Source organism: Gracilinanus agilis, chromosome 1, assembly GCF_016433145.1.
Source record: "Gracilinanus agilis isolate LMUSP501 chromosome 1, AgileGrace, whole genome shotgun sequence".
NCBI classification, from domain to species: domain Eukaryota; kingdom Metazoa; phylum Chordata; class Mammalia; order Didelphimorphia; family Didelphidae; genus Gracilinanus; species Gracilinanus agilis.
In genome coordinates, this window is record NC_058130.1 from 20,441,462 (window position 1) to 20,460,111 (window position 18,650).

The window sequence follows — 18,650 nt, forward strand, 5'->3', positions numbered from 1 at the left end:
TATATATATATGTATGTATGTATATGTATGTATATGTATATGTATACATATATATGTATGTATATATGTAATATGAAAATATAATACATATATACTTAATAAGTACTTGTTTAAATGGAAAAGAGAAAAGAAAGATTGTATATAAAATGTAATTAGTTTAGTTTAAGAATCAGAAGGACCAATCAGATTTTAACTTGAGAACATGGACTCTATCTTGTATTACCACAAATACTCTTCCATTTTGTCATTTTCCTGTTATTCTTCCATGAGAAACTAGACTATGTAAAACATGGATTGTTCCATATGTATAGGTGACTATGTGTAAATAGAATTAGCCAGATCCCATAAATAGTCAAAAATCTACTCAACCCAGGCGTGCTAATGATGTCACTCCCACCTCCCTTAGTGGGGAGGGGAGACGAGTTACCCACACGTGACAATAAGTAACAAATCAAGAATAAGGGACGGCCCTTTGGGCAGTCCAAATCAATGTAGAAACTGCCATTTGTCCATTTGAACTAGAGGTGGACCACAGGAAGTGATGAAAGACATGATCTCTTTAAGTAAGTGAGTGAACTTCCTGTGGGGCAGTTGCCGTCTGGAACTGGAGGAAGAAGCATCTCCTGAGACCACAGACAGCTTACACTCAATATTGTCACGTGGCTAAGTTAGGCTGACTTCCTTGGCGTAGCTGGGCCAATTCTAAACTCTGCCTATCTGGCTGTTGGGCCCTGTGGCTTACAGCTTCATTTGATTAGACTTCTAACCTCCCTTTTCTCTTTATCCCTACTTTACCTACCTGATTGTAAATAAATTCTTCAACCCGATGCTGACTTGGGTCTGATTTAATTACGGAATCAACCTAATTGTTGATTCCTGGCGGCCACATAATTTTAATATATAGCTATAATAACTCATTTTTAATTCTTACAACTATAATTAGCATTTTTTAATTTTAAGAGAAATTAAATTACTTAATGTTGTATCTTTAATTGTATTTTGGCTAATTGTTTTTGTTATAATTAATTGCTTTTTACAACAATTAATTTTGAGAGCATAATAATTTACTTTACTCTGTATTTTGGGTTTTTGGACTAACTAGGAAATCCATTGACAGATATTTTTTGAAGGCCTAGCTGATTATTTTTTCTTGCAAAAGAAATTAGATGCATGTCTGGTAGTTGTACCCAACTTCTTTAGCAACATAAATGTTAGCCATTATAATTTTAAGTGCTCTGTTTTAGATAGGATCTTGAGTTTTACCTTAATCACTAAATATTGGTTCCAAAGCAGATGAGAGGTAAGGGCTAGGCAATGGGGTTAAGTGACTTGCCTAGGGTCACACAATTAGGGAACATCTAAGATCAAATTTGAATCTAGGACTTTCTACCTCTAAACCTGGCTCACAATCCACTGAGCCACCTAGCTTCTTCCTATTTCCACATTAAAAAAAATCCAAAATTTTAATCAATAACCTCAGGTTTCATGCATAAAGAAGAGAATTAAGACTTACCTCAGTGTATTCATCGAAAGTGTGATTCTCTGCCTGAAAAGTTTCTATTTGAGCTTTTGCAGTCCCATCGATAAGCCAACTATATTTTTTGACTGAAAGGTAATAATTAAATTAAAATTACATCCAAGTTTTAAATATCTGTAAATTTACTATTGAGAGTGCTGATTAGAGAATGAGTACTCTGCCTCCTTGAATAATCTGGTTCATTTAGCTTTTTCAAAGAGGCCATCCATGGACAGCCAGTTTCCAAAGAATGAGATTACGACAAAAACTCCACCATGAGGCTTTTGGTCACCCAGCAGCGTCCAAGGGCTATCCCTGGGCCCAAGAAGTGTCGCATCTTATGGAGGAATCGGTGTCTGGGGGAGGAGTCCTTTTCAGGGCTGGTCCTCCTGTGAAGACACAGATTCCAACTCCACCCTTCAGGAGAGTGATCCCAAGAGACGGTGTGTTTTCAGCCCCTGCGTCTTCCTCGGGAGAAGCACCGTGCAGTGCAGACTCCGCGGGGCTGAGGACTCAGGAGCCCAAGATCTGTCCCTGTGGGACCTCAGATAAGTCCCTTCCGTTTTCAATGGCCCGGCCCATTCTGGGACCAGACTCGATGGCGTCTCCCCCCTCCCAGCCCCATCGCTGAGTGACCCACAGCACCCTCTGAGCAGCAGCACACTCAAAATTCTAGCCCCAGAACTAGAGTCCAGTTATTTTTGCTGTTGATGATTTAAGGTGGCGACCACATACCGTATTCGTCATAGTGTTCTTTGGGTCCTGTTAAGTTCAGGTTCACCGCGTAGCCCAGAGTGGACACGGCCCAGTCCACCAAGTGGTCAGGAAGTTCGGTGCTAAGATTCTGGGTGGTAGGGCCGCCAGCCAGCCAGGAGTGGACAGTCTGAACGTTCTGAGAAAGTCAAAGGAACAGCCCAGGTATCGGTGGGTGCCACCCCAAGGACAGGCGGTACATGATTGGGGAAAGGGAGAAGCCCCCTTCTTGGAGAACTGTATCCTCTCGGAGGATGGCTGGGGACCCCGAGAAGTGACTCTGCCTCTCACACGTATGCATACGTGTCTAGACACATATGTGTGCACAGGGGCTTACACACGTGTATATGCCATTTCTACTATAACACTTGTTTTTAAAATGTGAATATCATGTTCCAACATGGCTGATACATTAGGGAACAATCTAAGCATTCCCAGATTTTGTGTTTGATTATAGATGATTTCATCCACAAGAAAGAAATGTGGAGAAAACACCAAAAAACTGCCCCAGGCAAACAGTGGGTCTATTTTAAGGAAAAGTATGGCATACCCAGAATTAACTCTCTTGATCCTTATAATATCTCTGTCATTATCCCCATTTTACAGATGAGGACACTGAGACATAAAGATTAAATGACTTGCCCAGAGTCACATAGCTAGTCACTGTCTGAGGCAGAATTCAAACTCATGTCTTCTGAAGCCTAAATCCTATATTCTATCCACTCTACCATCTAAATGCCTCCTTTGTATATGTAAACGTACATACCTACATGTATGGATCCACTCATATGCATGCATTCATAGATACATAAATAGGAAACATAATATTGCTGCCTCAAGTATGTCTGTCTAGGTGTGTATTTCCTAAACTATTTTTCCCATTCTTTTAAGACTTTTAACTACAAGAAAAATGATGCCACTTTTTGAATAGCTTCAAGTTTTGCAACTATACAGAAAATTAGATTGCATTCTGCAAGATTGATGAAGCCAGAATAATAATTAAAATGCTCTCTTTTAGAAGGGGACGGCAGTATTTTTAAATGTTTATCCCAACTCCCTCCTCAAAGTTTGACTCTCATGTCTCATTGTAACATGGAGGTGAATGAGATCTTGAAGGCAAGGCCAGTAGGTTCTGGGATATTCCACTGGATTTAGGTTCCCTGAGGGCAGGGGCTATTTTTATCTTTCTCAGCACAGTATAAGCACTTAATCCATCCATGTCAACTTCACTGGACATCCTCCCCTCCTGGAAAGGCTATGAGTATGGCTCTGACAACAGATCAGGTCTACCCTCGAGGGTGCAGCCTACCCAAGTAGAGAAGGGCTCATATCCACTAAGCTAGTCATTTGGCGATAAATAATCTGGTCAATGCTGACCCACTGGAGAATGCAATTCAGGAATCATCCTAATTAAATGATTCTAGAATAAAAAAGAATGACATTACCAGACTACAACTCAAGATCTAATATTAAAAATTGCCCAAACTAAATTATTTATTTCTGAAAAAAAATACAATTTCAGCTCCAAGGTGATCCTACCTGCAGAGTTTCTCCAATTCGATCCACCACACCTCCCACAATGTCTTGCATGTCTTGAAAAGTGGGATAAAATTCCATTTTTTCATCATCAAATGTCAATTCCATCTTGAATATTGGCAGCCATTTTTTGTCTTCAGGATCAAAGAGAGACACAAATCCTTCCACCGTTCTCTTCAATAGATCTCTCAGCTGCACCATAGCACAAGAGGATCTTATTACTTTAATCAATGCAAACAATTGGTTTTTAAACACAATTTTTTAATTTATTTTAAAAATTTATTAATAACAAATTTCCATATATGTTTTCCAAAGTCATATGACCCTTCCTTTTTTCCTCCCCTCCTTCACAGAGCTGACTAACAATTTAGTCTGGGTTGTCCATTTACACAATTTTCAAAACCAAAATTAGATTATCTTATTTGGTCCTGATTTTGAGATGCTTTCAACCCATCAGTGCATCCTGTTCCCCTTCTAATTACTATCTAGACTTCATATCTCCAGTGTTTTTCCTCTTCATTCATTAGCCTCTGAAGAAGTTGTGCCCCCACTGACTACAGCAGTGGAATGGGGGGACCCTTCCCTAGCAGCTTCTTGTAGGAAAGGGTAGACATGGTTATTCCAGAATGACTAGATCATTGCCTCTCTTCTTCCTCAATAATTTAAATAATAATAATTTTAAAAAATAATAATTTTCCCCTAAAGCAAAGGAGCAGGATGCTGCTCCCCATGTACTACTGAGATGCATGAGAGCTTATTTTCTCCTATGACTACGTTTATTTTCTGGGCAGGAAGCAAGGGTTGAGGGCATGAAGATGAGCAAATTCCCTCGTCACCCACAGATGCTTCTGGGGCAGCTTTGGTTTGGCCACAAATACCAGACAAGTTCTGCTAATACTATTCCTGGGTAAAGGAGTCTGGCCTCCCAAGCCTTGTGAGCAAGCCAAAGCCTGCCTAGAATGGCCTGTCCCCAACAGGGGCAATCCTTTACAAACTAAAACAAATCCAGGTTTCAGACACTCAAGCTTTTTAAATACTTGAAGTACTTTGGGGATTTTTTAATAATAAATGAAATGGAATGGTTTTGACTGCCCTCCACTTGTAAAGGGAGATGGTATTTAAAGAAATTGGTGGCCTAAAGAGATTTGGGACAGCTAAATAATTCTCTCCCCCCATCCCTTTTAAATTCTAAAGCATTGGGGCAGCTGGGTAGCTCTGTGGATTGAGAGTCAGGCCTAGAGACGGGAGGTCCTGGGTTCAAATCCAGCCTCAGACACTTCCCAGCTGTGTGACCCTGGGCAAGTCACTTGACCCCCATTGCCCACCCTTACCACTCTTCCACCAAGGAGCCAATACACAGAAGTTAAGGGTTTAAATAAATAAATGAATGAATGAATGAATGAATAAATAAATAAATAGATAAATAAAATAAACAAATAAATTCTAAAGCATTGGTTCTTAAGCTGAGGTCTATGGACTGGTAGATTTTTTTTTTGTTTTTTAAATATTTTAACTAAAGCTGTTATTCAGTCATTTCAATGGTGTCTGACTTTTTGTGACCCCTATTTGGGTTGGTTTTTTTTTTAAACCCTCACCTTCCATCTTGGAGTCAATACTGTGTATTGATTCCAAGGCAGAAGAGTGGTAAGGGTGGGCAATGGGGTTAAGTGACTTGCCCAGGGTCACACAGCTGGGAAGTGTCTGAGGCCGGATTTCAACCCAGCACCTCCCATCTCTTGGCCTGGCTGTCAATACACTGGTGTTTCCCAGATGAGGAGACTAAGGACTCAGAGGTGGGGGTCTCAGATTAATCAGAGTCAGAGCCAGAAACCAAGGATGGGTCTGTCTCCAGGCTCTGGGTTCAAGAGGATTTCTACTCTCCCAAAGTATGATTTCTCCTCACCTGATTCGACATCAGGGTGGACACGCAGTTATAGAAAGATTCTATTTTTTCTGGCTTAATATCTTCAAGTACTTCCTTCTTGGTGAAGATATTAATCACCTTCGGATACCAGGTATTCATTAATTTCTCCTCCGTTTTTCTGGCACCGATAGACACGTCATTTCTCAATGATTCGCAGTCCATGGGACCTTTAGCTCTAATTGCCAGGAGGACAGAAAACAAACACACTCAACAAACTTAGGATAAGATACAACCAATAAAGGAGTTTTTTTTTGTTTTTGTTTTTGTTTTTGTTTTTTAACCCTTGTACTTCGGTGTATTGTCTCATAGGTGGAAGATTGGTAAGGGTAGGCAATGGGGGTCAAGTGACTTGCCCAGGGTCACACAGCTGGGAAGTGGCTGAGGCCGGGTTTGAACCTAGGACCTCCTGTCTCTAGGCCTGACTCTCACTCCACTGAGCTACCCAGCTGCCCTCAATAAAGGAGTTTTGAAAAAAAAGTTTAATTCCCCAAATGAAGCAACTGAAATCAAAAGAAAAACCCTATAGGCTCAAGTTACGAAAAATGATCCATAAAAGGGAATTCCAATTAAAAAAAAAAAAGAAAAGCTAAAGAAGAATAAATCAAGGCATGAATGAAGAAGCATTTATTAAAGGTTTTATTATCTGCAAAGCCCTTGAGAAACAACCAGAAAAATCAAATGTTTCTTGCTCCCAAGGAGCTGGGCTAGAGAGTCTACTGAGAGAGGTCTTCTGCAAGGCCAATGGAAAGGCTTGAGGGCCCAAAGAGGCAGACACAGGGTGGGGGGCTGACAAAAGCCAGGGGTGCTGGCATCTGCCCTGGACAGGGGCAGCATACTGAATGGGGAGGAGGCCAAGGGCCAGGATACAGCAGGAATGTTGGGCCCCCAGTTCAGCAGCTGTGGGCATTGGGAATAGACAAAAGGAGATGTCAATCTTCTAATGCTCATTAGAAGGATCTCTCACAGGACTAGAGCTATCTCAAAGCTAGCTGGTCCCTCCCTCTTATTTTCAGAGAAGGAATCCCAAGCCCAGGGAAATAAGAAATGATTTACCCAGACAAGTAATAAGAATCAAAGGGAGGATCTGAACTCAGGCCCTCTGACTAATGGCCTCAGATCTCCACCCTTATTGGTTTTTCTGTAGTATGTGACATTGCTGACCACATCCTTCTCCCAGATGTTTTCTCCTCCATTTAGTGACAGCACCTCTGGGCCCTCCAACACCAGTCTGACCACTCCTCAGACTTCTCTTGCATCACCATCATTCTTCCCATTAGAATAGAAATTCTTAAGGTTGAGGACTGGCTTATTTTTGTCTCTGAGTCCCCAGGGCTTAGCAAAGTGTTTAGCACCCAGTGTCTTGCTGGATCAAATTAGAGACTAGGTTCTACCTGAACCCCGTTAAGTCCAGTAAAAGGATGTCAGAAAACGTCGAGTAGCCCAGATCCAGTAATGTTCTCAGGGTAGGGTGAAGAATGTGCAAATTTTCAGCGATCTGGTTTCTGGCTTGGATATAACTGTCATGCCATGGCTGGGAATAATCCAGGCCCCTGGAGGAAAAAAAAATGCAAGTTGCTGGTCAGAAAAAGAACAAGGCAAATGTCTAAATCAGAAAGTAGAAAGGTTTAGCAGGGGGTGGGAGGGGTGGGGAGCTGGTTTATGACATGATGCTTTCTCAAGTTTATTCCACCAAAAACAAAACAGAAAAACAAAACAAAACAATGACCTATTTGAAAGGGCTCAGGAGTGAGGAAATCTATGCTCAGAGGGAGACAGAGAATGTTTCCAAGTGGGACCATCATGGTCCCTAAGCATCCCTGGGTCTTGCCATCTACCCTACAACTGTCTTCCTATAAGTGTCATCTCCCCTAATCCTAATAAGAATGAGAGTCCCTGACAGCAGGGACTGTCTCACTTTTCTCTTAGAACAGTGCTTAGCAAAGAAAAGGGTCTACTAATGCTTCCTTCCTTCCTTCCTTCCCTCCCTCTTTCCTTTCCTCCTTCCCTCCCTCCCTCTTTCTTCCTTCCTTCCCACATTCCTTCCTTCCTTCTTTCTTTCCATCATTCTCGAGACTGTTCTGTCTTAAGTCATCCTTGGTATTGGTGCTCATGAACAACTCCATTCTATGTCAGCTTTTATCAATATCTGTCCTTCCCCACTCTCTCCTTCCAATTGGAAGCAGAAGCTCTAGACCCCTTCCACCTTTTTCTAAGATCTGGAAATTTGGGGAGAATTCAGAATGTTCTTTGCTAGAGATGAGACTTAAGGGAGATAGGGATTCCCAAAGGCAAAAGCAAAAAGCAGGCCAGGCATGGATGACACATTCACAGACTGGTCCATTGGGCCAGCTTGTCTGAACCAGACAGGGCATGTAAGAGGCTGCCATGTCATTAGTCAAGGAGCCAGGCAGTGAAGGGTTCTTACTGCTGAAGACAGGAGTTTGTATTTTATCCTGTAGGTAAAAGGAAGCTGCTCAAGTTTCATGGCCAGACCTGAGCAGTACTTAAGAAGATAAGTGAGGCAGATGGACCATAAATAAAGGATGGACCCAAGAAGAGAGATTCGAGATGCAGGAAGCTCAATGGCTCAATGGACGGAAGGCTGGCCCTGGAGTCCTAAGAACCAGACCCTCACTGGCTTAGTAACCGAGTCACTTAAGCCCTCTTCACTTCTGTTAAATGAGAGGACTGGACCCCAAGACCTCCTCGGTCTCCCAGTCCCCAGTCTACCATTCTCTGATCTTAGATGCAGTAAAAACAATTAGAAGGCCATTGCAGGAAGAGGGCCTCACACTCTACCCAATGAGCCACCCAGCTGCCCCTAGCTCACTCTCTCTTAATGCAACCCAATTTTGCACTGGCTTTTGGGGCTGCTACCTCACATTGCTGCCTCCTGTTGAGCTTGGAGGTCACTAAAAACCCCAGATCCTTTTCTAATGGACTGATTGCTGCCTTGTTAACCAAGATATTTTGAGACCCAATTAGTACAGAGCATGGCAATGAATAGATCTATAGGCAGACCAAAAGACCCCAGGTTGGGACTGCCCTCATCTCAGCACCCAAGGTTCTGTGCAGAGATACGGTGAAGATCACAGCTGTCCTCACTCAGAATCATCTGGGCTCCTCACCAGAGCTCTGACCAGAGGGACTGACCAATTCATTTGGAATCAGCAGTGAAGACTGTTGAGCAGCGACTACTCACTCAGGTGACACGGGTAGCGGTCCTCCCTCATCTTCTAGCCACGACACGGGGGGTCTCACAAGAACGCTTCGAACTAGAAGGCACACATGCAAATGCTGCTAACATTCGTATTCACAGAGAACCCTCAGCACATCACTTACGGCGCCGGATACACATTGCAAATCTCCTAAAATTTTTAGCGGGCTGCCTGCTGACTGTGGGCACAAATACCGTGAAACAAATCCCTCTGATCACCCAACCGCTCGTCTGTGGGACCTGGAAGGGAACATACTGTTCCCCCTTTAGGCTACCCACTGGGTAATACTTTAGCCTTAAAAATCTTTGGTTATTGTTTGTTTAGCCCTTACCACTCTACTGTCTGATTAAGGTAAGGGTTAAGAGAGACAGAGACAGAGAAGGAGGGAGGAAAGGAAGGAAGGAGGGAGGAGAGGGAGAGGGAAGCATTGGGGAGCCCCTGAAGGATTTTAATTAGGGGTTGCAAACTAATGAAAGCTGCCCTTTAAGGAGACTCATCTGGCGGAATGCATCTCTCTGGGTCTTTCTCCTGACTCTCTAGACTTCTTTCCCCATCATGTCTCCGCAGCCCTCTTAGCCTCCTTTTAAGCCCCTGTCTCTGATTAGTCATTTCTTCCTGGAACTTCCATTTTAAGAAAAGTCTACCATACACACTTTAAAAATTCTTCTTCCCCACTATAGCCCCCTCTCAAAAACAAAAAATCAAACAAAAAAAAACCCCAACAACAAAAATAAAAACTAGGCATATAGTACATGTTTAATCAATGCCTTTCAGTCAATAAACATTATTATTGTTTTTAAAAAAAATCTTTGGTTACCCCCAAAGAGGGAGACCCTCTCATCAGCCTTTCTTTAATATCCCTCCTAAAACAAAGATCCTACACTAAATCCTTTCTCCTCGCGTCCCCTTACAAAAGTCCTAACCACTTTCTTTTGCCACTCTGGGCAAAGATGTAGGGAGGAATCCTGCTCTCCGTATCTGAATGAGAACAAGGGGCATTTAAAAGGAGAAACACCCTCTCTTTCTCCAAGCCTTTACAGCATCAGGGGAATGATCAGGCTAGATCAGAGGGTCTTACATTTTTTGTGTTGTGGACTCCTTTGTCAGTCTGGTGAAATCTACGGGCTCCTCCTCTGAATAATGTTATAGATGCATAAAAGAAATATATAGAATTACAAAAGAAACCAATTTTATTTATATCTCTAGCTAAGTGACTTGCCCAGGGTCTCAGCAAATAAGGGCCAGAAGTGAAAGCTCAATCCAAGTCTTCCTGACACCAAGTAGAGGAGATGGGCACGATTAAGGCCCACTGCATCATCCTGATGTGATGTGGAAAGTGACCTGGGATCAGTTCAGAGAGAGCAGCAAAATGGTGGGGCAACAGAGTAGAAAATAGCTAGGTTGCAGATGGATAATTAAATATCAGAAGCAAGATTTGAACCAACAGCTTTTTAAGTTTGAGACCAGTACTCTATTATACTTTTGAAGAGTACAAAAGAGAAAATACTTTCCCAAGACTTTAAGTTGCAAAAAAGTGATTGATCAGGATACATGAAGGGAGTTTCCCTGCTAGAAGTTCTCCCTTTAGCTATGGATCCATCCAGACAAAACCTCCACCCACTCTACCCAACTCGACACCCCTCCCAAAAAAAAACTTTATTTGCTATAAAAGCAATTTTTTAAAATTATTCCTTTGGTGAAAATCAATCTATTTGCAGGGATGAACTAATTAGTTCTCAACTTTTTGTATTTTCCCCAGTTGTCCCAAAGGGATCACTTCTTGGCAAACTTCCCCAAGGAGAGGGATTACATCTAGATTTGAAGCACTGAGGCTGCCCCTTTACACTATCTCGTGCCTTCTCAGATTCCCCCATTGGACAGAGTATATTCTTGCTACCAAATGGTTTACACCAGTGATTCCCAAAGTGGGCGCCATCACCCCCTGGTGGGTGCTGCAGCAATCCAGGGAGGCGGTGATGGCCACAGGTGCATTCATCTTTCCTATTAATTGCTATTAAAATTTAAAAAAAATTAATTTCCAGGGACACTAAGTAATATTTTTTCTGGAAAGGGGGCGGTAGGCCAAAATAGTTTGGGAACCACTGGATTACATCGTTCCTGGGCGATGCAATGAAACCTCAAGGAATAGAGGCTTACAATAGGGGCATCCCCACAAGGGACCAGGACCACCTAAAGGATGTACGGAGAAGGGTGAAAAGAAAGAGCCCCAATGGCCACAGCCAGGCTTCTGTAAGATGCTTTGAGACTTCCTGGAGACCCCCTCTCCTGTTTTCTCACCCACTCTGGTATAATTTGCCCACAGATTGGGCCAGTCTACCCACAGTATGCCTACCCTGGAAGAAGTCTCCAGCTGACTTCAGCATCTACTCCTGCCCTCTGGGATGGAGGCTGGGAAGTCCTCTTTGGTGCCCAGAACTAGCTGGGTTTCTCCACTTCCATACTTATTATGGGTCCATATTGAGACCAATAAATAGAATTAGTTCAGGAATTTAAGAGAAATGTCTCTCCACCTCTGCTCCATCTCACCCCAAATTACCAAGATTTACTAATGTAGGACATTAGTAAAGGACAAAAGGTCAGACTTCGAGAAAGGAAAACCAGTATGTGGATCATGCCTCAGATACTTGTATGACTCTGGGCAAGTCACTTAACCTCTGTTTAACTTAGTTTCCTCATCTGTAAAATGGGAATAATCATAGTATCTACCACCCAGGGTTGTGGTGAAGATAAAATGAGATAATGTTTATAAAGGGCTGAGTATCGTGCCTGGCACATAGTAGGTGTTATATAAATGCTAGCTATTAGTATTCGTATTATTATCCAAGAGACATAAGAAAAAAAGTAATAAAGGAAGCTAACATTGGTCAAAGGCAACTTACCCATGTATCTCTTCATGCTCTTTACAAAATCAGTTGTTACCTCTTCTATAAGGGCCTCAACCAGTGCTTCACATATTCTGCCCTTCTTTAATGAGGCAGGCACCAACTTCAACATGTTGTCCAGCCACTCCTTCTGAATGGGGACTATAGGGTTACTTTCTACACATTTTCTCATATAAACATAGTTGTCCTGAAAAGACAGAGTTAGAATAAAAGTGAATGGCCCGCAAGGCACAGGTCAATTCCACTGATCTCTCTGTCTTGCTTCTCAAACCCATCCCTTCCTAATTTCCCTGTTTCCATGGAGAACATCCCCAGGTCCCCAACCTGGGGCTCATCCTCCACTCTTCTCCCTTTCTCACCCCCATTGCCCATCAGGAGCAAGTTTAGACCCTTCTACCTCCACATCTGTCCCTTCGGTTCTCCTTTCTCTACTTGCTGTGTCCCCCCACCATCCTGGTTCAGGCTATCTCCACCTCTCTACTGAACATCATCGATGATGTCATTTTAGTATTCTTTTGGTACAAAGGACAACAACCAGCCAGCCAACCAACCAACCAACCAAGTGGACTTCTGCAACAGCCTCCTAAAAGGTCTCCCTACATCCAGTCTCTCTCCAGTCCATCAACTGCAGAGCCATGCAACTAACATTCCTAAAAGTCATGTCTGACCATGCTATTTCCTTACTCAAGAACCTTCACTAGCTCCCCTTGGCCCCTGTGATAAACCATGAACTCCTGTGACTGATGCTTAAAGTCCTTTACAATCTGGTTTCCCCTAGAAGGGTTTCTCATTACTCTCTCCCCAGAATGGGTCTAATTACTGCTCTTCGATCTCAACAATTTCAAAACAAGAATAACAAATCAATATATACTACTAAATTCCATACATATAATACTAATTTGATGAGAGTAATCATTACAATACATATTAATTTAAAATAATTAAAACATTAATAATTGATAATAAACCAGTTAACTCACGCCTCTTTTTCTTAATTCGCTGTACATCTAAAAAAAGAAGCAAGGCAAATACATTAGAGAAATGAAAATCAATCCAAATATATCAATCAATGATTGTTACAAAATGTTAAGTTGGCATTACAAATCATTCAAGTGACAAAATGAGATTTTGGACTCACCGTTGCAGGGTATTCGGGCTCTGGAGTTGGAGGGCCTGCTTTTTTTTTTTCCTCTGATATTTTCCCAGATTTCTTGATTGCTCCAGTAGTTCTAAAATTCAGAGTTAGAAATAAATATGTGGCAAACATTGGATTACCTTTAATATTTGGTATTTATGTATGTGTGTTGGGAGAGGGAGAGGGAGAGGGAGAGGGAGAGAGAATAAAGAACCCTAATGTTTCAAGCCCTATTTTTTTATTCCACTTAAAGAAAGTATACACAGCCTTGCATGGTGATAGAAGACTGGATTTGGGGGGGGGCAGAGACCCGACTTCTGATACTGCCTCTGCAGTTTAGTAACTAGGCACTTTAGTAAAGAGGCACTCTATTTAGGCCCCTGGGGCTTTAGATTTTTCTCATCTGCAGAATGAGACTGGATTATATTGGAATGTAGAATTGGATTATTGGCTCCATAGTATCCTCCATCTCCTGATCCTTTCACTTCTTTGGAATTTTAAGCCAATAAACTCAGTTTTTCATCTTTCTCCCTCTCCCTCACATTTCTTAACCCTACCACCAGATCACTCCTCCTTGTTCTTTCAGGCCATTCCTCCTGCTCTAGCAGGATATCATAGATCTGGAGGTCATCTAGTCCAAAATCTTCACTTTATACTTGGAGAAACTGAGGTTTAGGGAGTTGCCCAAGGTTGCTAGGCAATGAGAGGCAGCGGCAGATCCTGAGACTCAGGGGCCAAGTTTTTTCATCTGCACCATAATGCCTCACTGCTTTCAGCCTCCATCAGTCCCCTTATACACTCATCCCTTGCTTCATTGTTCTATCACTGCTCACCTTGTCAAACTCCAGCCCCAAGTTACCCCCATCCAATCATAAGGCTTCCCTGCTCCTACTGAAATACTGCAGAGAAAAGCTCCTGACTGGGCTTGGGCCCCCTGTGTGTTACTGGGGCTCTAGTGTTTGCTGTCCCTTCATCCTTGGTTTGAGTCTTCCACAGATCTGCTGGACTCTAAACCTTTATCCAAGTCTTCGGTAAAAAATCTTGAACAGCATTGGGCCAACCAAGCACGGATCCCTGGGGCATTCCCTAGAGACCTCCTTCCAAGTCAACATCAAAAGAACAACCTCTCCTTGAAACTGGTCATTAAACTGGCCATTCCACCAGTTCTGAACCCAACAAACTGTACTATGATTGAGCAAATAGCCCAAATCTCAACATCTATTCCACAAGAATAACATGAGATTAGGTCAATTTTGCTTTGCTAAGAATCTAAAAAAATTATATCTACAGCATTCTTCTGATGTGATATTTAGTAATTCTGTCAAAAAAGAAAATGAAGTTAGATCACCATGACTTTTTTCTCAAAATTAGTTATTTAAAGATATTTATTACTGAACATTCAAAGATGGGAGACAAAAAGGGAATGGAGGGCAGGGAATATGCAGGGAATAGTGGCCAAGAGTTCCCATCATTTAGGGAAAGTATCCTGATGCTACAATGTGCTGTCTGGAAGCACTGGGGGACAACAAAAACAAACTCATTCATTGCTGATGGAATCTCTTTTGGATAATCATCCAAATACACAGGAAGACTTTCAAAAATAATCCTAGTCTTTGACCCAATAACTCCTTTGTTGTAGCCTGAAAATGTTAACATATAAGGGGAAAGAAGTGGGGAAGAGCTATTTGTTCAGAAATCTTTATAGCTTCATTATTTATAACTGCCAAGAAAAAAGGGCCTGAAAGCAATCCTAAGGTCAACATGGGGAAATAGTTAAAATAAAATGTGGTACATCGAAATTGAGGAAAACTAGAAAAATGACATTAAGATCAACAAGTCTGAAGAATATAAATATATCTGGGTAGACTTTTATGAAATCATGCAAAATTTTAAGATAGAAAGATAAGAACAGAGTACTCACTAATTCTAACCTCATAAAAAGACAAAATGAGCAAAAATGAAGATAAGAGGGAATAATTGACGAGTTGTTTCAATTTCTCATTAAAACTGATCAAAAAAAGAAAAAATGATTAATTGAAAGGTAAGTAGGTGTGAAACAAATGTAATTGGATGTATGAATGTTAAATCTAAAGCTTACAATAATAAATCATTAAAACAAAATTTACATAAAACAAAATTTCAAGCTATCTGTGCATAATTTTTATTTTATTTTTTAGTTAGTCATGTCAGTTGTGAAGGAAAAGCATGCTGATTTCACTTTTCCTAATCCACAGGAATGCTTCCTATTCAATAATTCTCTTAATTGAACTGAAAAGATTATCTGTATGATAGTGTCCGATACATATTTCTCAACCGAGGCAGCTAGGTACAGGGGATAAAGCAACTGGATTTGAAGTCAGGAAGATATGTGTTCAAATTTGGCCTCTCTCAGGTACCTGTCAGGCAAGTCAATAAACTACTCTGTGCCTCAATTTCCTCATTTGTAAAAATGGAGATATTAGTAACACCTCCCTCCATGAATTGTTGTCTCAAAAGAGAGTATCTGTAAAGCACCTTGCAAACTTAAAGCACTCTAAAAATGCCATTATCAATTTAAGTTTCCAAATGTTTTATCTCACAACTCCCCAGTTTGGTGTGGTAAATTTTACTAATAAAAAATATCCTTTTATTACATGTAAGATTAAGGAAGGGAAATGACTTAGCCAGGGTAACAAAGAATAAAGGAGCAAAGCAGGCAATTGACTCTAGGTTTACTGGGTTTCTCTTTCTAATAAAGATTGTCCTTTGAAATTAGCTCCATTGTCAACAAGCATTCAACTCAACAGGTATTCATTAAACACCAGTCACAGACCAACAATTGTTCTGGGTGCTGAGGATACAAAGCAAAAACAAACCCTTCTGTACCCTTAAAGAGAGGCTAAAGAGATACAATGGAGAGAGCACAGAGCCTTGAGCCAGGATAGACCTGAGTTTAAATTTGGCTTCAAACACTCACTAGCTGTGTGACCCTGGGCAAGTCACTTAACTGATGTCTGCCTCATCTGTAAAATGGAGATGATAATAGTATCTAATTCCCAAGATTGCTGTGAGGATCAAATGAGATAATAATTGCTGGCCTCTATTATCACTAGAATTATGATTTTGAGGGACTGAATGTGTAACAATTTAAAAATTCCAAGAGAATTGGTTCCAGGTAAGAAAATCAACTTACTGATCAGGCTAACAATAACCAATAAATTAATTGATCTTTGATCTCTCCCAGTGATCAAAGACTCCAAAAGAAAGCCTCATGGATCCTTAAATACAATTCTGGAAGCTCATTATTCGGCTTTCCCCTACTCATCCCAAGGCATCTCTAATTGGTGAAAAGCCAATGAGGAAGGGATCCATCATTCTCTCCTTGGTAGACGATGAAAAATCACAGGTCCCATCTGGTGATGTACGACATTCTCTGTTTACAATGGAGAGTCAAGAACTCTGTTCGGCTAGCCTACGCTGGCTTTTATTTACCCGGTAAGATAGAACCCATCATCTTATTTTTCTTTCACTCTACGATGGGAGATACTCTGGGATGGGAATATTCCTTGAATTTTCTAGGCACAAAAGAATAAGTAAAGAAGTCCGACGGCCAAACTTGTGCCTTGATTCAAAGCCCAGACATAGAAATAACACAACATGTTAGAAATAAATCTTCTGAAATGAGGCTATGATACTTTAAGCATTGATATGAATTAAATTATGAAAAGTTATTTGTATTCATTGTCCACGTTTCATGTTTTTATAAGCATCTCTCAAGTGCTTCCTCTGTGCCAAACTAGTGGCAGAAACAATAAATTGGCCCCATTGGATTTTTTCTTAGTATTACATCCCCCTCACCACAATAGACCAGCATCAAGTTAAATTCATTGCCTTCGAATTCTAAATTCCACTTGATGGGTCCCCAGAGTTCTAAACCCCAATGCTTGTACTCACAAGATCTGATTCAGTTTTGCTGACTGGTCCTTGACTCTCCGATATTTCAGAAGTTTGCTTTGCATGGGGGTATCAACGCCCGTCTCTTCAGAAGGATGCACAATGGGAGGCAGCTTCAAGTTCAGGGCTTCTTTTTCCGCAGCAATCGCTTCTTTGCCGGCAGCAGATTCTCTCTTAGAAGCAATCGATTCTTTCTTGGCAGCAACTGATTCTCTCTTGGCAGCAGCCGATTCTCTCTTGGCAGCAGCCGATTCTCTCTTGGCAGCAGCCGATTCTTTCCTAGCAGCAGCCAATTCTTTCCTAGCAGCACCCGATTCTTTCGTGGGGTCAGACATTTTGAGGTCCCTTGAGATTAGGTTTCAGTGCTTTTTACTCTGTGAAAAGATTTCATGCCATTTAGTTGGATTAGAAAAGTGGGAGAGGGGGCAGCTGGGTAGCTCCATGGATGGAGAGTCAGGCCTAGAGATGGGAGGTCCTAGGTTCAAATCCGACCTCAGACACTTCCCAGCTGTGTGACCCTGGGCAAGTCACTTGACCCCCATTGCCCACCTTTACCACTCTTCCACCTAGGAGCCAATGCACAGAAGTTAACGGTTAAAAAAAAAAAAAAAACGTTTTCCGGGTTAAGATGGCGGCAGAGTAAGAAGCAGCTCTTAACCTCTCCTGACCGAAACACACAAAACTCCTCAAGGGGACATAAAAACAAGTCCAGACGAACGGAGGAACCCCACAACAGGACACAGCGTGGAAGGTACGTGGAATCGAGACATTTCCAAGCTAAAAAGGGCTCTCACTCAAGCGCAAGCTGAGCAACCGCCCCACCCCCACCCCCTCCACACTCTCCTATAGCTCTGAACCCAGCTAAAAAGAAATAGAGCAAGTTTGGGGCACCCATCGAGTCATCAGCAGCTCCGGGACCTGTTCCTGAGAGCAGCAAGACTTAGGACCCCATTAAGTCAAGAACTCACGCGAAATCTGAGCGCGCGCGCGCGCGGGAGCGGACGCTGGGAGCGGAGCGCCGGCTGAGCAGAGGCAGGCGTGGGTGGAGGTAAACACAACCAGGAACTAAAGCCTAAGTGGGGAACCAGTGCAGACGGGTATACGACTGTGGAAGTAGCGCCCTGAGACTTGTAAAGAAACCTCCTGCAGAGGTTCAAGCAAGGGAATCCACCAGGGGGTTTGACCTTGGAAAAAACGAGATCTCAGTCCTCAGGAGCCAATAGATCTCAGACAGACACTGAGAGCGAGGATAAACCTGAGAAGCTGCTGGGCTAATGATGGCTAACCAGTTACAGGAAATTCAGAAGAGAAAGAATAATAACAAAAAAAAGAAGTCTTTAACACTCGACAGCTTCTACACAGAGAAAATCCAGACAACCGAGCAAACAGAGGAGGAGAACAAACAACCATCCAGACCCTCCCCAAATAAGGAAAACTCCTCACAACCTATGGAAGAGTTCAAATCTGAGATTTTGAGGAAAATGGAAGAGATCTGGCAAGAAAATAACAGCTTAAAAGGTAGAATCTTGCAACTGGAAAGCGAGGCTCAGAAACCAAATGAACTGATAAGCAAATTGAACACAAGAAATGACCAGATTGAAAAGGAATACCAGAAGATTATGGCCGAAAACAAGAAGATTATGGCCGAAAATCAAAAGATTATGGCCGATTACCAGAAGATTATGGCCGAAAATCAATCCCTAAAGGCTAGAATTGAGCAAGTAGAAACTAA

General features: G+C 41.9%; 1 protein-coding gene across 1 annotated transcript in view; it reads right to left on the reverse strand.

The window, feature by feature from the left end:
• DNAH12 (dynein axonemal heavy chain 12) overlaps window positions 1-17,342 on the reverse strand; it is a 197,713-nt gene extending 180,371 nt beyond the window's left edge. The window contains exons 1-10 of the mRNA XM_044658364.1: window positions 16,919-17,342; window positions 12,989-13,079; window positions 12,831-12,857; window positions 11,848-12,037; window positions 8,932-9,004; window positions 7,121-7,279; window positions 5,709-5,904; window positions 3,809-3,997; window positions 2,252-2,408; window positions 1,514-1,605 (exon numbers count right to left, since the gene is read on the reverse strand). Coding sequence (XP_044514299.1) covers window positions 1,514-1,605; window positions 2,252-2,408; window positions 3,809-3,997; window positions 5,709-5,904; window positions 7,121-7,279; window positions 8,932-9,004; window positions 11,848-12,037; window positions 12,831-12,857; window positions 12,989-13,079; window positions 16,919-17,253 — 1,509 coding nt within the window. The 5' untranslated portion in view covers window positions 17,254-17,342. The remainder of the gene's footprint in view (window positions 1-1,513; window positions 1,606-2,251; window positions 2,409-3,808; window positions 3,998-5,708; window positions 5,905-7,120; window positions 7,280-8,931; window positions 9,005-11,847; window positions 12,038-12,830; window positions 12,858-12,988; window positions 13,080-16,918) is intronic.
• Between the last annotated feature and the right edge of the window lie 1,308 nt (window positions 17,343-18,650).